The sequence below is a fragment of the Pinus tabuliformis genome, chromosome 8 (assembly GCF_031772625.1).
Source record: "Pinus tabuliformis cultivar Carrire ecotype Pingquan chromosome 8, CPIR1, whole genome shotgun sequence".
In the NCBI taxonomy this organism is placed as follows: Eukaryota; Viridiplantae; Streptophyta; class Pinopsida; order Pinales; family Pinaceae; genus Pinus; species Pinus tabuliformis.
The window spans coordinates 157,567,135-157,587,908 of NC_142294.1; the positions used below are offsets into that span (position 1 = coordinate 157,567,135).

Consider the following 20,774-nt stretch of genomic DNA (forward strand, 5'->3'; position numbering starts at 1 on the left):
TGATCTTTAGATCAAATCAATCATTATCATACTATCTATCTTTTGTTAATTTTGGTAAAACCCTAAACTTTAGGGTTCACTATAAAACCCTAGCTTACTTAGGGTTTGTTGATAAAGTCTAGAACATATGATGAAATCCTACTATGTTGATATTTAGGTTTGTTGATGTTATGAAACCCTAGCCTTTTAGGGTTTGTTGTTGATGTCTAGGATATATGATGAAACCCTAGAATTTTTTGGAATTAGGGTTTATGACAAAACCCTTGTAATAGTCAATATAAGATCCTAGGAATAAAACCCTTGGTGTATGTGCTTCCATTTGATTGAAACCCTAGCTTGGCTTAGTTTTGATGGAATCTAGGGTTTGTGAAAAAAGCTAAAAACCCTAGCAAAGTTGTTAGAAGTCTAGGTATGAAATTTGCAACCCTTGTTTAGTTTTGGATGTCTAAAGTTTGATTTCTTGTTTTAATAACCCTAAGATGCTCCCATTGTGATGATATACTAACATTGATAAAATTGATTTCATGCTCTTGTACATGTATATTTGTACTTGGTTGTACATGTTGAAGATTTGCAGGTACATATTCTTCAAGATGTTGAAGATGTTTACCTACCTCATAATGACTTGATGAGCATGATGAAAAGAGGGAGTTATAAGTATCTTGTTGGCATTAAAAATTGAGAGATGACCATGCTGTTATGATGTTCCTGAGTTTTCAAAGGTCAAAATTCTCCGATGAAATGATGATGCAAAAGAAAGAACCTGTGTGACTGGAAGAACAAGATAGTTGTCCCCTAGTTGAAAAGGAACCTGGATAAAGAAAAGTGTATATCTCCCTAGTTGAGAGGGAGGTTGAAGAAAAGTGAATCTCCTCCATAGTTGATGACATGATAAAAGGCCATGAGGATGTTTGAGATCGGAGAATAGCTGAAGCACTACTGATGGTTATTCGTGATTGATAAAGTTGTGAACAAGACTTGGATGTTTTTGGAAGAAGTGTTGAGGCCGAGTTGGGTGCTACTGAAGAAGGAAACTTCCATGGAGATGTGTTTGGATTATGTGATAAATTAAGCAGCGTCAAAATAATTGAAGACCCCAAAGTTTTGTGCTAGCATACAAGATCATATACATTGGAAGTTTGATATTGGTTGGGGTTATGAAGCTACTAGATGTTCTAATGGTTGAACAAGTAGTTGATGTGTGGATCTCTCCCTAAGAAGTTTTGAATATTTAACAAGCATGCTTGGATTGATAGGGAGAGATGAAGTACCATAAAACTGCCTATATGATGGTACTTGGGAGGACATCTTGGTCAGCCCATTGATGATGTCTAGATCCCGGTGAGGGAGGGTATCATTGGTCTTGTGGAGCTCTGACCTTGGATATGATACCTAGATCCCTATGGGTTGGTGTTATGATTGAAGCCTAATGGTACCTATAGTGGTAGATGCCTGGATAACACCTTAGTCCCAATAAGTGTCTTAGATCCTTGAATGAGTGTATGGCACTGGAATCCCTGAATTGGATTCTTTGTATTACTGTCATCACACTTGGATCTTTGATGTGAGATACCTTGGTAGTGATGGTATCCCTAGCATTGTGTATGTTGTTGTACTCTTCTTGGATTTGGAACACTTTAAATTGAGGTCAACCTTGTACCACTTCAACAATTATGAATACCTCCCTAGTTAAGAGGGAGTGTCGAGAAATGTAACTAGTATCAGCGTTCATAATTGTATTCGAGTCATGTACTTATCAAAAGAAAGAAAAAGAGAATTATTATAAAAGAAAATTTATTTATTAGCATGGGTTTCATGCTTTATTAATTTATTTTTAGGTCAAAGCCTCCGTTGAAGGCTTCTAGGGTTGAGTCACAAGTTTATGACCTTGTCATTATGGTCTAGACCCTTATTGGGCATTTTGTATCAAAAGATAGAATTATTTTGATGTAATTCTCCTCCCCCATCAAGTCGGCCTCAAAGAACAGTCGCAAAAAAACTATATATACCCTAGCATTCGACCTAGTTTGGGCACATACAAGCAATTTGATCTGCAACTTTTCAATGAAGAAGAGGATGTGAAGTAGCTTAAAAGGAGAAGAAAAAGGTACAGTGAAGAAGAGAAGACTTCTGGAAGCCGAAAATATTTATCATTCTGTCACATGTGAGAGAGGACTGAATTACAGTTGCGGAGAGGACCGAAAATCTCAGGGTTACAAAGAGGACCGAAAATCTCAGGATTTCAGAGAGGATCGAGACACTAGTTCACCCTTCTTAGAGAGTTGATCTTTGTTTACTTTTGAACATTTGACTACAGTTTGACTTGTCATCATAAGAGGCTGAATTGATGGATGGTGGAAGGTCTTGGTCTTGGTCAAAGGATCTTGGTTGTCTCGTTTGATTTGATTCTTGAAGAAGAGGAGATTTTTGGCTTTTGCCCTTGGTGAGAGCCTACATCTTCTGGCATTGATCTTCATGTTTCATTTTGGTAGTTGCTTGATGATAAGAAGGCATAAAGAAATTAAAGAACTATAAGAACATAACAAAAAGATCACAAGTAATTATCAAGTTAAGAAAATCTTTCTGCCTTTATGATTTTCCAACAGTATATATACCTAGGTGGGATGCCCTTTCATTTATAGTCATGTCCTCTAAGATGTCCTTTCATTATACTGATTATTATTAATTATTTATGAATTATTTATTTATATTATTTTATATATTTATGTTCATAACATTGTCCATTTTGATGTCAAAATATATGCAAGTTTCCATGTTCAACAATTTCCAGAATGATGAATCCATTTTTAAACAATCCACAACTGCTGAATTAATTAATAACGTGAATAACTACAGCTTTGTCTCTTAAACATGCATTTTTGGTAAACATTGTAAATCATTTTGGTGATATTATAAAAAAAAATTGCAGGGTAATCAAAAAGTCGAGATTGGAATATAACATTCATGGTATTTTCTTATGAGGTCAACCAGGAATTTGTTTTAGTCTTGACTCTGATGAACATGTTTGCAATGCTCTATTCATTTGTGATGGTTCAAGCAGTAAAAACTCGCAACTATGATGTACTCAAGCTGTTAACCTTCTCATCTGTCTACAAGCATCATTTGAACCAACAATGTATAAACCCAACATAGAACATAAATAAACTGTTTAATCTTCTCCAAGAATGCAATAGATATACGAAAACCTAGATGTAGAAATACCATTTTCTGCTCAAAAATATTGCACAATATCAAGGAAACACCCTGATCAAATAATGTGGAACTGGGATGCTTCTGCCTTGGCGCCTTGAGCACATGAATATAACATCTTTGAAAACAAATATACTCAACAATAAATGTGCAGGAACTAAACCACTACATATGTGGAGTGCAAAATATGTCTAATAATTATGATAGTCACAATGAGTTGATTAACAATATGCACTGGAAAGCCTTTGTGAATAAAAATGAATAGAAAAAATGCTCACCTGTAATGCATAGCCAACCATTTTAGAAAAGGCAGTGATCGTTACATCTTTTCCTTCTCGTTCAATCTACATGGAATAATATCCAGACAAAAATCAACACAGGGCAGTTGAATAGATATTGTTTTCATACAAGAAGACTATAAAACAATTTTACCTTTGCCTTCCCAATGGGGAGACAGAAGCTAGGATCAAGACACTCTGCTGAGACTGGAAAAGACTCCCCATACCTGACATGGCCCAAGGACAAATCATGAAAAACAACCTCATCGTTGAAATATGTAACATCATTTATTTCTGATTACAATAGAAATGCATAGTTCAAACATTAAATTTAAACAGTTTTTGTTCCAAGATACTTCACTTGAAATGGTTCTATAGTCAAGCCAAGAGAAAAATAAAAAAACATGCATCAACGCAAGCATGCTTCTTATTCTTACAGCAATTCATTTTCAAGAAAAATGACAGGATCTGGATCACGGATGGCAGCTTTCATCAATCCACGAGAATCTTCTGCTGAATAGGGGGTCAAAACTTTCAGCCCTGGACAAGAAGCATACCATGCAGCATAACACTGCAAACAAAAATCACACCAACAGAATAACCATCTCCTCCACATCCTCAGAGGGGATAAAAATCCAAAGCATAAAATTGCAAACTATCGAGAGAATAGAAACTGATATAGAAAATAACCACAAAGGTTGTAGAGACATGTAACATACCTGTGAATGCTGAGCACCAACACCAGCAGCAGCTCCATTTGGTCCTCTAAAAACAATGGGAACAGAAATTTGACCTGCAGACATATAATATGTCTTGGCTGCAGAATTTATTATTTGATCAATAGCCTGAAAACAAAAAAATCCCGTTAGGAATATGGAAGATATCCAATACTTCTAATAAAAGTGAATCTAAATGATGTGATCATTAGACTGAGAACCAGAATATCCCAACATCTAGAAAATCCTATGCAATTTTTCAATTGACAAAGTAATACATATAAACAATATCCCAACATCTAGAAAATCCCATGCCATTTTTCAATTGACAAAGTAATACATATACACTAAGTCACCTGGTTCATCTTCGAGTTCGAGTTCGACGACTTTAAAGTTTGACCAAAATTCGATACTTAAAATTTTGAAAATAAATATCGGTATTAAGTTCAATATACTAAAAAAACTGAAAACTAATATATATATATATATATATATATATAATGCTAAAAATTGTTGCAACTATTTTATATATAATGCTAAGAATTGTTGTAACTCTTTCTTTTTTATATATAATGTGAAGATACAAGTGTGTTGTGTTTTTAGATTATATATAAATGACAACCAAATTTAAAGATTAAAATACTTTTTAATATACATATGTTTCTTTTATATATTAGTGAAATATTATACTTCTATTATAACAGTTTATAAATATCTAAATTTATATAATTTAACTTTTTAAGTGTACATGTTATAAATAAATAAATAATAGACACACACATTCAAAAAAAAATAACAACAAAATTTAAAAATTATTTTTTTTAATTTACACGTTTCTTTTATATATTCAACAGTTAACTTTTATATTTCATTGAAATATAGCACTTCTATCTTATAACTGTTTAAAAATATATAAATTTATATAATTTAAGTTTGTGTGGTATAAATTCCCTGGGCACAGCTCAATTGGTAATTGAAGTGATGTGAAGTCGTGCAAACTAAGAGATCCAAGGTTCAATCCCCCAGTCATGACCCAGTCTACAGATAGGACAGGTAATATGCCTCAGAAGTATAGTAGTAGTGGCCAGATTCGTGCTACTTTTTCTTGAAACTCTGCAACTACTTAGATGAATAACTGAAAACAAGACAACTGAAAACTGAAACCAAATTTACTTTCACCAAGATACACAGTTTCTTAACAATCAATAATCAGCGGAAAATAATCGAGAGATAAAAACACATTCACACAAATTGACACGCTTGGTTACCCAGGAAACCCAAAAGGGAAAACATGTTTCCTTTGTTGTGGTATTTTATTGATTCTTCTTGAGCAATTGGATCTATTACAAAGGAATTTGTCTCTGAGAAAGTGTTCATGTCAAATTCCATCTTGAGATTGAACGAAAATACCAGTGTTTTTCTGAGTTATATGGTTTGTTTCTCTGAGGTGTTTTCACAAACAGTTTGAAAACAATGCACTGTAGGTGACTTTTGGCCTGTTGTGAAGCAGTCTGGTTGAGGAAGCTCTTCAGTGAGTTGTTTGAGCACGTGCTAGATACGATCGTGATCTCCTGCGACAACCAGAGTGGGATTTGTTTAGCAGAGGATCCCGTGTTCCACGACCGCTCCAATCATATTGATATCAAGTACCACTTTATTCAGAATATGGTACAATGGGGAGTAGTTAGGCTCCAAAGTATTGGAACAAAAGAGCAGGTTGCAGACATTCTCACAAAGCCCTTGGGGAAGGTCAAATTCTTAACCTTCCGAGAGAGACTTGGAGTCGTGGAACGACCCTCTTATGAGGGTCCCGTATGAGTTGAACACAGAGCTCTGGGGGCGTGGGGTACTTCTTGGAGCAAGCTATGAGCAACCATAAGGGTGAGTGGTTCACCTTCCCCTAGTGGTGCGCTAGATACAGAGTGAGTAGTTCACCCTCCCCTGTGATACCCCATTATGGTTGACGTGTGTAGGGTGAGTGGTTCACCTTTCCCTACCTGGACACATGTATGTAGGGCAAGTGGTTCACCTTCCCCTACAATTGACATATGCATAGGATAAGTGGTTCACCTTTTCCTATGGTATATAAGCAAGATGAGTGGTTCACCTTCTCATGTTGATGCCCCGACACACATCCTACTGATAGGGTTCGAAACTCATTGGAAGTACCTCTCATCTGGCCAATGAGTTGGGAAAAGTTGGTTCGGGACCATAGCACTACCGATGGACGTATCGTGTACTGCCATACTCCCTATGACTAGGATGCATGGTGTTCAACAATTTGATCTGGGATCAAGGACTGACTTTAGTTAGTGGAGAGTGGTATGATACACTCTCGATCACTTCTTCTTCATTATTTCTTCATGGTTCAGCAGAGCAGAGCAGTGATAGCATGACAGGTTGGCATGATGATGGATTGCCAGGTGGAATTCTCCCTAGTTGAGAGGGAGTGTTAAAATTGGCAACTAGGGCCAAATTCCACCTTATGATAGCTCATATGATGGAGATGATTATTGCATTGGATTCCTCTTTCGGAGAGGTACAATTTTGATATAAAGATCATCTCATTCTGACAAGCAGAAATGGAATTATGAATTTATTTCTCCTATGGACAAATTGTCAAGGTCGGCTCCAGTCAAATGTAGGCTCATGAAGCCCAACAAATGTGTCTTTTCATCCTCAACGAAGTGTATAAATAGGAGAGACCTTTCCCTCATTTGGACATCATCTCATCACAACTTCTTCTCTCTCTTGATTGGGTCGTACAACATTGGAGGCTTCTCTCTTCTTCTTCGCATGTGTGGCTGGGCAGCTCTCTCTCTACTTCACACGTGTGGCAGGAGGCCGAGTTTTTCTGGGCAGATCAGGCCAAAATTTCAGAGCGTTTGACCAGCATTGACCTCTCTTTTTGGGCCAGAATTTATTGGCACAAAAGTCGAGGCATTTGGAGTGGTTTGACCAGCGTTGACTTCAGGTTTGACTAAAGAAATTACAGCAGAATTTCTCTCTCCTTTGACTTGGTTTGACCAAACAATTTGTGCTGATTTGAAGGCCTAATTGAAATGCTGATTGGAAGACATTTTGGGGCAGCTTTGACCAACGTTAAATCTCTGTTTAGGGCTGATTTGGCAGATCTGTTTTGGGCATATATTTGTTCTCTCTCTCTCTCTGCTGAACTATTGAAGAATAATAAGAAGACTTGATCAAAGGGTTTCCCCACATTGGGATTTGTCCCAGGCATCCGCCATATCTTGTGTCCTCTTGTCTTGGCTTGTCTTAGGCATATGATTTTATGTTCTATCTGCATTTACTGTCAATGTTTATAAGTTAATGTGATTGCTACTGGATATAATTGGATTTGTCATTGGGCTGCTAAAGGAACATTGAAGTAAATTGTCTTAAGCATAGAACATACCATTGTTATCTAAAATTAACAAGGTTTTTATCTCTAGTACACTTATGCTAGGGCACCTTTTCTCTCTAAGGAGTGCACAGCCCTACCATTGTTATTTCTCCTTTATTGTGGGATTTTGGGTTGGTTGTTCGGTTCCATTCAATCCTCAATCTCTTGTATGAATCTCAGTGTGTCTGAGGCCCCCGATATTTACAGCAGGTCCCTCGATGCCTTTACATCTTACGGTGATCTTCCCCACTACTCGTGAGTCGTTACTGTTCTCGGTATAATCAGGCTATATATTTATTGTTTATAAATGGAAATTTAGGGTTTCAACTTTCACTCAGCTACTACATTTGATCTGCACCTTCTCTGGTGATTACAATGCTCTCTGGTTTGTCAATGTTGTCAGCAAACTGTTGCTGTGGCAACTCACCACTTTTTCACCAGATCTCCCAGATATCACTTCTAGAATTCATCCATTTTCATTGACTTTGTATTCACTCATTTTCCCACCTACATTTCCATCACATCTAAGTCCTGATTGACTCTATGAAGCTTCCAACACTTGACCAAATTTCATCCCCTCATTCACTCCTGATCCTCAAAAGCATGGGGCAAGAATTTCCATAGTGACCACAGTTAGTTGAATTTCCATTACATGTTATAGTCACTTCTTTTCAGCATCTATAATCCTGCCTTTCAGACTTTCTGCCTTCCACCTCCAGAATTTAGATTAACGGCACCAGCAATGCAGCCACATCGGCATTGCCACTTTCTTATTGGCACTCTTTATCAACCATTTGGACTTTTAGGTGTTAAGAGTTTACCTATGTTGCCCAGTCAGTATTATTGTCAAGTATGGCAGATCCATAAGCAGTGGTGCAATTCATAAGATCCATCATACCTCAAGTTCTGTGCAAAGCAGATGGGCATGTTGATGATGGTGCAGCACTAGTTTAATTTGGGAGGCAATTTATAGCTATGTAGAGATTTAGAGGGCACATGCATGTTGCTGCTATGTTGCAGTTTAATAAAGTGGTTTCATATTCAAAGAAAAAATGGGAGGACATCAGCAACAAGGCAGCACTAACCAGAAATTGCTCATAAATCCAGTCAATGACTGACATCCAATTTTCCAGCTAAGTTTTTGCCAATGGTAGTTTCACAAGGATAGTCATATGTTGTTTTTCATAAGTTCTTAACTATCCAAATTTAGGAAATAGAAGTACTTGCATGTTTGGTCGAGGAACTGGAGTGGAGGATACCAAAGGTTAAAACTTAAGGCTGATCGAAGGGGCATTAATCTTCAATATGCAATCCTTCATCTGATGTTAAACTTAATTCTTGTGTGTCAATGATAAATTTAAAGGAGAACTAATTATTGTTGCAATAGGAAATGTAAGGGGAGATTCCAAAGCTGAAGGTGCAAGGTGTGCAGATAAGTTTAGAAGGTGGAGAGGCATTACTAATATAATTATACTCATGACAAATCTTTATATTAATAGAGTGAGGAAGAAGATTGGGCATCAGAACATTTAGAATATTTGTAGCAAGCTGTTGAAAAAGGGCAAGTGTCTGTCTGAATGGAAAACAACCTGCCAAATCATCATTTGTGGATGGAAGCAAAAGTGAAGTTAATCATTACTGTTTACGCTATAGAGGAAAGACATGACACATTCTAGCATTTTACAGGATTCAGGGAGAGAATTTGGAAGTGAATCCACGAGAGTTGTTTATTGAACTCACCCGATCTGGTCTCACTGATTAGACAACTGTCAAAATATTAGTGCTTGGCCAATTCATCTATAAGCAATTACAAAATGCTGTCCATCATCCATTGCATTTATCTGTGTCTGCAATGGACAACATCGTGTATCTGTCTTCAAAATGCCAAATATGCAGTGTCACCTACACTGCAGACAGGAAGGAACAAATAGCGACCAACTACTGAAGAGCTATCCTGAACGAGCCAAAGAAATGGTAGACTCCAGGCTGTTGTGGTGCCCATCTAAGTTTACAGAATTGTACTATTTTTGTAATTTCTGTATCATAACTGAAAAGGTTTAATTTTTAACTATGCACCAAAAACGAAGATATGCTACACATTTCATGTACATAAATCATAAAGTTGCTCGAAAACAATAAAAAAAGCTTTCATATAGGTTGATGCAGTTATGTGTGAATTTAGAGTATGAGTAGAAACAACTCTAAGATCTTGCAAGATTCCATCATAATGAAAGAGAACCAAATAAACGTGGAATTAAAAAGTAACGTGAGAGTGGAGACTCAATAGTGGAGACTCAATAGCAATTGCAACCAACAAAAAAAAATAGGATCAAAAATAGTAACCTGCATGGCAAAATTGAAGGTCATGAACTCCACAATTGGTCGTAGCCCATAGTATGCTGCGCCCACAGCAATTCCAGTAAAACCCGCCTGCCATAGCAGCATAGATACAAACATAAATTTGCCAAGATATATGAATCATAAAGGATGAACACATAAAAAGGCTTGTCAACTTTTAGATCGGCACATTTTGTTTCTTCAACTTCACACACCTCAGTGATTGGGGTGTCTAGAACCCTGTCAGGTCCAAACTTCTGCAAAAGGCCTTTTGATATCTGAAGGGAAATCCAGATATTGTTAAAAAATGTTCTGAAATTCTCATAGTTTAAACCGCTTGCAGCCATGGCAAACAGGATTTTAGCTATTTATAGGCTTTAAATTTCATCTGATTCATATTCCAAAAATCAGTTACCTTATATGCTCCTTGGTATTCACCAACCTGGTAGAGATACACTGAGTAACATCAGTAGGAACATACAGAAAATAAGACGCACAAAATTCTACAAATCAGAGCTCCCGAGGCTTATGTATAAAATTCCAAATCCCATAAGAACAGCACAAACCTCCTCTCCCATTAAAAAGACTTTTGGATCTGCAGACATTTCTTCATCAATAGCTGAGTTAAGAGCATCCCTCACAGTTATCTGCACAGAAATATTCAATTATAATAAAAAACATAATACTTTTGCATAAAAACTTCATAATCATCAGGGCCATCAGTTATCTGAAAAAACCAAAAAAATAAAAAAGACACAAACTCGGAAGGATTTACTTATCACAAGGGTTAGATCCAGTATTAATCCCAAGTAAATTTCTTAAAATTATCATACAGAAAAGTAGCTATCTACCAATAAAATGTTCACTAGAAACAGATAATAACAATTGCAAGCCTCACAGCATTGACCCTTTAATCACAACAGCCGATTAACATCAAATGATACTCCAAGATAAATATCAAAAGCCTCGGGAAGTCACAAATTAAAACCAGGAATTTTAAACACTACTTAGTCCAGGTGAGAAACATTAAATTGTTTAAGGGTAAGAAGGGTCTTGGGATTCTATACGATTATGGTAAGGTCAATCTGCAATAATTGTGCATGTATTCTTTATCAACTTTGTACTGACTGCCATGTGGACACTGGAAACGCATGCCCTTGTTTCTCATAGATATAATTAAGCTTCAGGAATCATAGAGAATCATACCACATGTCATAATGCTCCTGTCCTGGAAGTAAAACTGGTCAATCAAGATATTACTGCCAAGGAAGAGAACCCAAAATTTTGTGCCCAAAATTTACAACAAGGCAAGCCTCTTGAATGTAATTCTGTTTGCAACACTCGAATATTGAGCAAGTGATACATGGTATCAAAAATCATACTTTAATTGCCTATTGTGTCAGTAAGCTCACCCCACCCCCAACAAACAAACCCCATAGTAGTTCTGAGAAAATGGTTCTGTGCCTTGGGACGTTTATGGTTGGCAGGCTAAAACCTCCAGAAACATTTCTAAACGTTTTGTTATCATTTACTTCTGAAATTGCCTTGTCGGTCAAGCACATTCCTTTTTGTGGACCCAGTTCTGCAAGAAGGCCTGGCAGTATGCCAGAGCTGAGAACCTGACACTTTTTGGTATATTGTAGTGTCAATGTCCTGGCTGGGTAGAATTCCAAAGATGTCTATGTACTTGTAGACATTTTTTGCCATAACTGACTGTCAAACTCAGTAAATTTATTTACTCTGCAGTTGTTAAGCCATATTGCTCAAGACCACAGGTGAGGGCTTGCATAAAAAATCGGATTTATTAAAAGAGCTTGGAGAGGAAATTGTAATATAATGTGGATCTGATTAAAGACGCATAAAGTGGTTTATCCCTACAATCCAAATGCCTGCTTCAAATGACATGATAGATCTCACATATTGATTACTGTGCCCTGTTTAAAACAAAACCTAGGAACCAGAGCCTATGCTCCACCCCTAATGGCTGAGGATAGAAGGCAGATAAGATGCAAAGGAAGAAAGATAATGGCGAAGATAAAAGACCCCAATGAAAATTAGCAGGGGAGGCTCTTCTACAGGCCCAAGCAAACCACAAGCTCCAAAGAATTCAAGAACCAAGCACAGTCAAAGAGTCAAACAAGTGACAACAGCAGTGTCAGCGGCCACTGCTTGTAAGAGTAAAGAAACCATGACTGTAAGAGATCCACCTCCTATAAATCATGTAACAAGAAGACGTATGTTTCCTGAGGATTCAAAATCCAGTTTCCCAATGGAGATGAACAGACCTACAAGGACTACAGATGGCCATGGCACGTTAGACAGTTTGTTGTTCAAAAGTGATAAGCTCCACCCAATGTTTACTGCACTAAGTGCTTGGCCAGTATACAATGGTAGGATAGACTTGGAGAAAGCTTCCAATGATCACCATCCTAAGCTACAACGTTAAAGAGCTCACCGATCCTTGTTGAAAGTCAATAACAAAGACAGTGAGAAATTCGATCATTGACCTTGACCTTTTGTGGTTGAAAGAATTTAAATGTTGGGTTTAAGGCTTAAGCTACAGACACCTTTCAACTACATCTCGCCCAGCTGTAAATCGTTTACTCCAACCATAAAAGAAAGGAGGGATAGACTAACTATTTGCATGCCTCAAAACCTTGAGAGCTGTATTACCCAATGGGAAACGAATCCAGAATATAAGGTAATCTGGATGGCCCTCTGTATTCATGAACAAATAAATGCATTAGAAAATATATATCCATGCATCCTCAAGTATTGAAAATGAGAAACTGAAAACAGTAGGAAACAAGTTTCCTAAAATAGGTACAGCTATGGTCCAACAAGGGCAGTCAAACTTGTGTAGACTTCATGAGAAACACAAGAAATGGGAAAAGCCCAGAAAAAGAACATTAAGATCCTCAGTGCATAACAGTAACAAGAACACCAACACAATTCTATGCCAAAAGAACTCTATCATCCACCCTACTAGAGGGGGGAAACTCTCCTAAACCTTCAAGGAGGCAACCTCCCAATAGTGCCAAAAATATGACACACAATACCCAATGCCTCCAATATGAGCTTCCCTCCATATTTTTAGACTTATATCCTGACCCTAGTCATAACCAATAATGGCCCTTATTAAATGACTTGGCCATAATATATTATTTAGCGTAGTGGGCTACATTCAATAGCCACCTACCTATCAACTTAATTAGATATAATCATCGAGGTACATAACATCACTAGATAGGATCATAGCATACCACACCAGTTTGAAAAGCTTTTCCCTTGATGCTTACATTAAAGAAAGCCATCCATAAGCCAAGGTCACATATAGGGATACTAGACTGACTCCCAACTGGTGAAACAGGAAAGCTGCTTCTAAAACCATGGAATGAATAAGTCAAGTAAACAATCTGAATTAGTAGTGTCAAATGGCTAGATTCCATATCAGTAGAACAATTCCCAGCTCATCAATCATGCCGACTACTATGAAATGTGAACTGAAAACAATTATAAGAGTTTTGGAAGACAACTATTGATGTCTCATCCTCAACATGAACTAGAACACCACTCAATTTGTTGTCGATTCAATGGGAATAACAAGGGTTGCTTCCACTTTGTTGTCAGAGCTAGAGTTTATGACAATATTCTCTTCAATAGGTGCATAATTGTTGGGTAGAGACAAATTGGAACATGGGCCAATCCCTCCAACGTAACTTGGTGAGTTGGCAATCAAGTAGGGGTTCTGGACTAACTGCTTAAAAGGTTTGAATGATACTGGTTTTCTCGTAACCATACTCTGATATGTTGTTAAAATTGGCAACTAGGGCCAAACTCCACATGGGTCATCTTATTTATGACAGCGGATAATTTTCTTGGATTCCTCTCTCTGAGAGATGTAGGATTGATCTAAAGATCATCCGATTTTGAAATGTATAAATGAAGATATGAATTTATTTATATTATGCACAAATTGTCAAGGTCGGCCAGCAAGAAAAACAGGTATTCAAATCCCCAACTCATCCTCAACGTTGCTTCTACTGTTTATGTTTATGTTCTATCTGCATTTTACTATCATGTTGATGTGATTGCTAAACTAGATATTGATATTGGGCTAATAAAGAAATTGAAGTAAAATTGCTCTTAAGCATAGAACATACCATTGTTGCCTAAAATTCACATGGAATCAGAGTTGAGGTGAAGACAAAGCCCAAGCAACAGTGAAAGAGCAATCACCAAGGACAGTTGGACAAGGACAAAAGGCTCAATGGGTTCCTCATCCCACTTCCCAGCTGAAGACAAGCTCCGTGAAAAATCTGACTATCATGGATGCAAGATGTCTCTTGATTTGACCTTGGAAGAACAAAAAGTGTTGGATTATATGAAGGGTAAAATCCCTGAGCCTCCTTCAAATGCACCGACTGCAGCAAAGGCTAAATAGTAAATAAAATAGGGCTGAAGTCAAAGCGAAGAAGATTATCAGAGATTCCATTGACAAGCGCCTGGTGGCCTACATCTCTGATTTGAACACCTCCAAAGAGATCTACGACAGGTTCGTCAACATGTTCAAGGTTAGTGATGCTAGTCAAATTTTATTTCTCAAAAATAAGTTGAAGGATATTAAGAAGGGCAAGGACGAGGATATTCAATCCTACTTCTTAAGGATCACTGAGATCAAGAACGATCTAACGATTATCCGATTCCGACATGTATTCATGGAGATATGAATTTATTGGTTTTTCTTGACAATTTGTCAAGGCCAGCCAGCAAACAAAACAGTGTTTCACACCCCCAACTTATCCTCCACAATTCATATAAAAGGAGGAGACCTTGTGGCATTATTCCACTCATCTCACCACACATCTTCTCTCTCTCCTATGCATTAGAAGAGCATCTCTCTCTCATGTGTGGCTGAAAGAAGGACGCAGATTTCTGTTTTTAGGGCAGCGTTGACTTGGGGTTGACCGTGGAGCAGCAGGGCTGTATTTTGCATGCGTTGACCAGCAAAGAGGAGGTTTGACTGCGTTTTTGGGTTGGGCAGCCTCTCCTAGGCTAGCCGCATTGCTGGACAGCCAAACATTGACCTGTTTGACCACAAATCTGACCAGCGTTGACTGGTTAGGGCTGACTGCAGAATTGCTGATGCGTTGACTGCTGTTTGACTGGGTATTGTGGACTGTTTTGTGCTGCCTATGCTTGCTGTTGAAGACCGAGTTCTTCAAGGTTGACTTGAGGTCATTTGGGAGCTGTTTGACTAGCTTTGACTTTGCTGGTTAGGGTCTTATCGCTGTTGTCGTAAAATCAAAGATTTGTGATATTGTACTATCTCTCTCTCTTTGCTGAATTATTGAAGAATATAGAAGAATTCAAAGGGTTTCCCCACATTGGGGTTTGTCCCTGGCTGGTGCCACATCTTGTGTCTCTTGTCTTGGCTTGTCTTACATTGTTTACATTTATGTTCTATCTGCATTTTCCTATCATGTTAATGTGATTGCTATACTGGAAATTGATATTGGACTAATAAGAAGATTTGAAGTAAATTGCTCTTTAGCATAAGAACATACCATAAATTAACAGAAAGACAAATTTTAAGAATGTTCACAGATGACAAAAGTAGGTCAATGAAACTTGAAATTATATCCAGTAGAATAGGAAAGAACTAGCGTAGGAAGAGCCCTAGGTACTAAATGAGAGGTTGGGAGATGAAACCTCTCAGTCATTTTTTGTACAATTTTTCAAAAAGGTTATAAGACCCAGGCTAAAGAGTTTTTGTAGTCGTAGCCACATCCATAGGCCACAAGTTGAGGAGAAAGGAATTGCAGATACACAGCTTAAGTTACTTCTAGGTTTCAATCCTTTTAGAGAAAGTGGATCCTCAGGTGACATCTTTGACCCTTCAGGTTTGTCTTGCTAAAATGGAATAACAATTTATATGTGGCCGTTTTGAAACACCAAAGACCAATAGAACAAACAAACCAATAAAACATGACATACTGAATGGAATTTCTTCGGAAGAAAATGCATAAAGAATTGATTCCTAATTAATATGTAAGTGTGTTGAAAATAGCAATCATTATATTACACCAGTGACCAAATACTACTTACTGCCAAAACACTAAGGAACTTGAAATGTTGTTTTCATACATTTGATTTACCTCTTTAGCAGCAGTAGATAAATTTCTTAAGGGTGTGGATGCCATAGGCACCAACCTCTCCAAAACTTGACCATGTCTCTGAACATCAATCCAACACCATATTAGAAACTAATAAGGTTTAACCAAACAAAACAAGCTATGAATTACCACACTAGCATATAACGTTTCTATTCTTAACAAGAGATGCCAATTCACATTATCATCTCCTCAATAGATTTAGCAGCACAGACATGACACATCCCAAGCTAGAATGATTAAGTAATGGCAGTCTAGAACATTATCACACATCACCAACTAGCCATATAAAGAGGAAAAGAACCAAGCCACTTTAATAGCCAGTTAAGTAAAAGGTTGACAATTATACCAATGAAGAAAAAAGAGTTGTCATGCCAGATTTTTGCCGCAAAGCACCCCACATCTTCTCTTCTTAGAGTTTAACTGCAGTCAACCACCAATTTTTAATGTAGCATGAACAAATAACACAAGAATATACAAAAAAACACAGAATCTTCTCATAAGAATATTTACAAATAACTGACAATAATCCTTACCATAAATCATGGTATACAGGCATATAATATGGCTAAGGAGATGTATCAGAATTAACCATTATATTATAAAAGCTAACCATCCAGTCCAACAATGAAAAGTATCAGAAGATTGATGGGAATCTCTATACTAGACCACTATTAACACTACTCATGGAACCACAAGTAGCAAAAACTTTACTTTAATTTACATGCCAATGTCGTATCACTTTTCACACCTGGGAATGACATTATAAAATTAATTAGATACAATATTTTGGGAAGAATGATCTAATCAGCTTGTAACTCATAAGAGAAGCTAGTTAAAATTGCATGCATATTGAATGTACTCCATCTTACTGTCAAAATTCCACATCATTATACATCATTGAATGCACTTCGAGCTTCCATCATCAAAGCGTGTTCTCAACATGGTTATTGATCATATTTCAGTAATGTTATTTTTGGTGTGCAGTAGAAAATAGACATCGTCGACATATAGTCTATTACTGAACTTCAAATTCTATTAGAAAGAAATCAATGAACAAGCTGGACTATGACAGATTATAACAAGAACCGTTTCCTACAGTGGCTATAACCACTACCCATGACTTCAATCCATGTACTGAAACATCATACGCACATTGGAGATGGGCCTCATAATTAACGGTGGACTGTAAATAGGTAACAGATTAAGCAAACAGAACCGTACGTTCATTTCCTCATCTATGAGGCTATTGATGATGTCTTCCACATAATCCTCACCAAATGAATACCCTTCGGAGTCTCATTTCCACAATTTAAGTGCATAGACCTACCAAAAACTATAGATATAAGTCGATGAAAAGATTTTACCAAGACAATAAGTCCTGACAGTTGAATTCCCCTGGAGTCTTTTTTCACACCCACGCAATAATGCATAGAAATAAATAATAATTCTGCACAACACTGAAACAACATTTGGACCGTGGCTGTACGCAACGCGAAATAGGCCAGCCACCAGAAAGACATACATGGGCAAACTACTGATAAGCCTATCCATAGAGTTCCTGTCGCCATGCACACAATGTACAACAACTTTAGGTACAATGCGAAACCCAAAATGTCTCAAAGCCACTGAGCCGAGACATGACAAGAATCCTGAAATGGACCAAAATTAATGTTCAGGCATCCGACTGAATAGAAATAAGACCCTCCGCCATCAATGAATTAAGTAGATAATAAAAGTACAACATAGGATCCAGATTAAACGCCACAGGCCAATCCCTTACATCTCAAGAAGCTCTGGGATAGACCCTGCACCAATGAACACAAAATTGGCACGAACACTTATTTGAAAATGCTACATAGCACTCACACCATGGAAGAACATAACCACTAAACATACATAAATACATCTCAAGAAGCTCTGCCAGTGGCCCTTCACCAATCAAAATAAAATTGGCACCAATACCTATCTAGCAATACTACATAGCATCCACACCATGGGAGAACATACCCATTATATATAGATATATCTCGAATTTTAAATCTATTATCATGATTCATTCATCCCTGTCTGACTGCCAGGCAAAAACACCCCAAAATACTATTTTAAGAAGAATCTCATTTGCACATCATTTCGCCTGCCATCTCATGATCTGAATGTAAAACTCAAAAAAAAAAAATATCCAATACCGAAAGTATTCCAATACGTTATCAACAAGCACTGAATCCCATGTACTTACATGTAAACCTACATATAAATTTCAACAAAAGATTTCCAGTTCGCTAATCAGATGCCATATTTACGAATACCTTTGTACCTTACAATAACAGCAACTGCAAATTGAGCGTTAAACATTAGAATCCCACAAGGCCGATTCAAATTAAACCAAGTTTTGTTATGAAATTAGGATCCAGCACATCGTTATCATTAAAATTTGAGATATTGAATCTAATTGCCAAAATTTAAAACTCGTCCACTACACTCAAAGCTTTGCGCAATCAAACATTCATTCATTCAATGATCTGATGATAGGAATCCTGACCTGAGAAGATCGAATAACACTGTCAATGGCCGATTTGCGTCCGACGCAGGAACCACAGAACTCGCAGAAAAAGGAAGTCGGGTCAGACAAAGAGTCGTCTTCCTCACCAACCACACCCTTGTTGGTTACTCCCACCAAACCCTAGGCTCTGTTCTTCTTCCTCTGTCTGTCTGCGTCTGCGTACAGCTAACCTTCACGTTTTCACCAAACCCTTGAGTCTGCCCAACAGCTTGAGTCTGCCCAACAATAATGATGATTTCGTCAAGTAAACCGTGGGGGCCTGTGGGTAATGGGTAGCTTTACGGAGATGCTTGTATTTCATTTATAAACACGAGATACGATTATATTGACTTTCAAGAAAATGGTTCCGAGTGAAATTGAGAGAAGATATCGGTAAACGAGTTAATAGTACACTCCCTCCTTCATTTGGGAAAATACACTTTTTACAATTGAGCTCCTTCCTTCCCTCCTTTCGGAGAAGGGTGATGTGACTTAAAAATACCTTCATCATTCAATTGTGACATTTAAAGAGATTAATAAACTTTTAAGATTTATGATGACATTTAAATGGAAGGAAATTCATTTTAACGTCTACAAGGAATGTACTTTTAAAAAATAGCTATAATTAAACTGGTTTATTTAATTAAATTAATAATTATATTATCTAAAAATAAATAAAAATAGCCGATAAAAAAATTCCAATTTTAACTAAATAAAATTTTCAATTCATTTATCTAATATCTATTATCTGAGGTGGAAAGAAAGAAATAAATTTATTTTAACGTCTACCAGGAATGTACTCTAAAAAAATAGTTATAATTAAATTGGTTTATTTAATTAAATTTTATAATAATTTAATAAATTAATAATTATGAAATTCTAGTTTTTGAGATTGGTCGAATTTGCAGGTTTCATTTAGTAATATTCGGTCCCAGCTGGATGTTGCTCCCATGGCCGCCCCTGCAACCCTCCGCCACAACCTGCAAGAAGCCGAGAAGGTCATCTCAGGGAAGCAGGAACAGAACCACGATGCACGGGACAACACCTCGATCTCACATGAGGCAATATCTGCGGTATATCTCGGCCACGGTGGAAGGGGGGTACCGAATCAGGGGAAAATCAATGATAATGCAGCGCATATGCCAACTGCAAAAGGGGCCAGGACGAGCCGCTCCCAGAAACGCGTAGAGAAGCTGGTTGCGCGGAGCAACGACAAGGGGGAAAGAAGGAAGGGAACCCTGGACGCGGCAGGGTTTGGATCTGCAGGCCTTCTCATTGGATCTGTTGCTGAAGTCAACGAAGGGGGGCTGCATGGTGCAGATCTGCTCTCTCCTACAATGGACAGGCTCAAACATTGCAGATCCGGCCTGGATCTAATCGATCTAGCCAATAATCGAAAGAGATGCCAAGATCCAAAGGCCCTGGATCTTCGGGGTGGGGAATGCTGCTGGAACAGGGATGTGTTAAGTTTCCACAACCCGGGCTACTGCGCATATAACAACAAGCATAGACGGGTAGCTGTGATGAGATCCGCCCTGGCATTCAACACAGACCTCCCTGCCGGGACAGAACCCAATCGATTTCAAATCCTTGTCAGAACGCCCATGGGAAATACAATCTTGATTTGGACGCATGACACAGATAGGGCAATAGATCTGAAAAATAACATAGCTAACCAGATTGGCTATCTAGCAGGCGAGCAAAATCTAGTAACAGGGGGTAGATCGCTACAGGATCACAGAACCTTGAAGGAGTACAACATCAAGCCAGGATCGACTATCATTCTCAATATGAGACTGCGAGGGGGTGCAGCAACCAGCAAAACAACAGAAGGAGGCAGTGGATCCAAATCGAATCACAACCCAGCTCAGCACCAGCAATACAAAAGCGAAGGAGCGTCCTACAAGCATATTTTACAAAGTGGGAAAGCTCCTACGACAGTCCCAAAGTAGGCCGGAACAGAACCAAGTCCATACATAGTGGAACAACTACAGCAAATACCAGAACTAACAATCGATATAGCAGAAGCAGAGAAGGTATGTGACAGCTATGAAAAGCAAGCCATCATTTGTCGATTTAACAGGTTTTGGCCCAAACCCTTGGATCTGTTTCATT

The 20,774-nt window shown here is 37.8% G+C and overlaps 1 protein-coding gene across 1 annotated transcript in view; it reads right to left on the minus strand.

Moving 5' to 3' along the window:
* The window catches only part of LOC149234614 (pyruvate dehydrogenase E1 component subunit beta-1, mitochondrial-like), a 41,734-nt gene extending 22,768 nt beyond the window's left edge, over positions 1 to 18,966 (minus strand). Inside the window, exons 1-11 of the mRNA XM_089371886.1 lie at positions 18,660 to 18,966; positions 16,467 to 16,540; positions 16,103 to 16,180; positions 10,511 to 10,591; positions 10,360 to 10,386; positions 10,160 to 10,222; positions 9,951 to 10,037; positions 4,208 to 4,333; positions 3,926 to 4,059; positions 3,643 to 3,715; positions 3,489 to 3,554 (exon numbers count right to left, since the gene is read on the minus strand). Coding sequence (XP_089228012.1) covers positions 3,489 to 3,554; positions 3,643 to 3,715; positions 3,926 to 4,059; positions 4,208 to 4,333; positions 9,951 to 10,037; positions 10,160 to 10,222; positions 10,360 to 10,386; positions 10,511 to 10,591; positions 16,103 to 16,180; positions 16,467 to 16,520 — 789 coding nt within the window. The 5' untranslated portion in view covers positions 16,521 to 16,540; positions 18,660 to 18,966. The remainder of the gene's footprint in view (positions 1 to 3,488; positions 3,555 to 3,642; positions 3,716 to 3,925; positions 4,060 to 4,207; positions 4,334 to 9,950; positions 10,038 to 10,159; positions 10,223 to 10,359; positions 10,387 to 10,510; positions 10,592 to 16,102; positions 16,181 to 16,466; positions 16,541 to 18,659) is intronic.
* Positions 18,967 to 20,774: the final 1,808 nt, after the last annotated feature.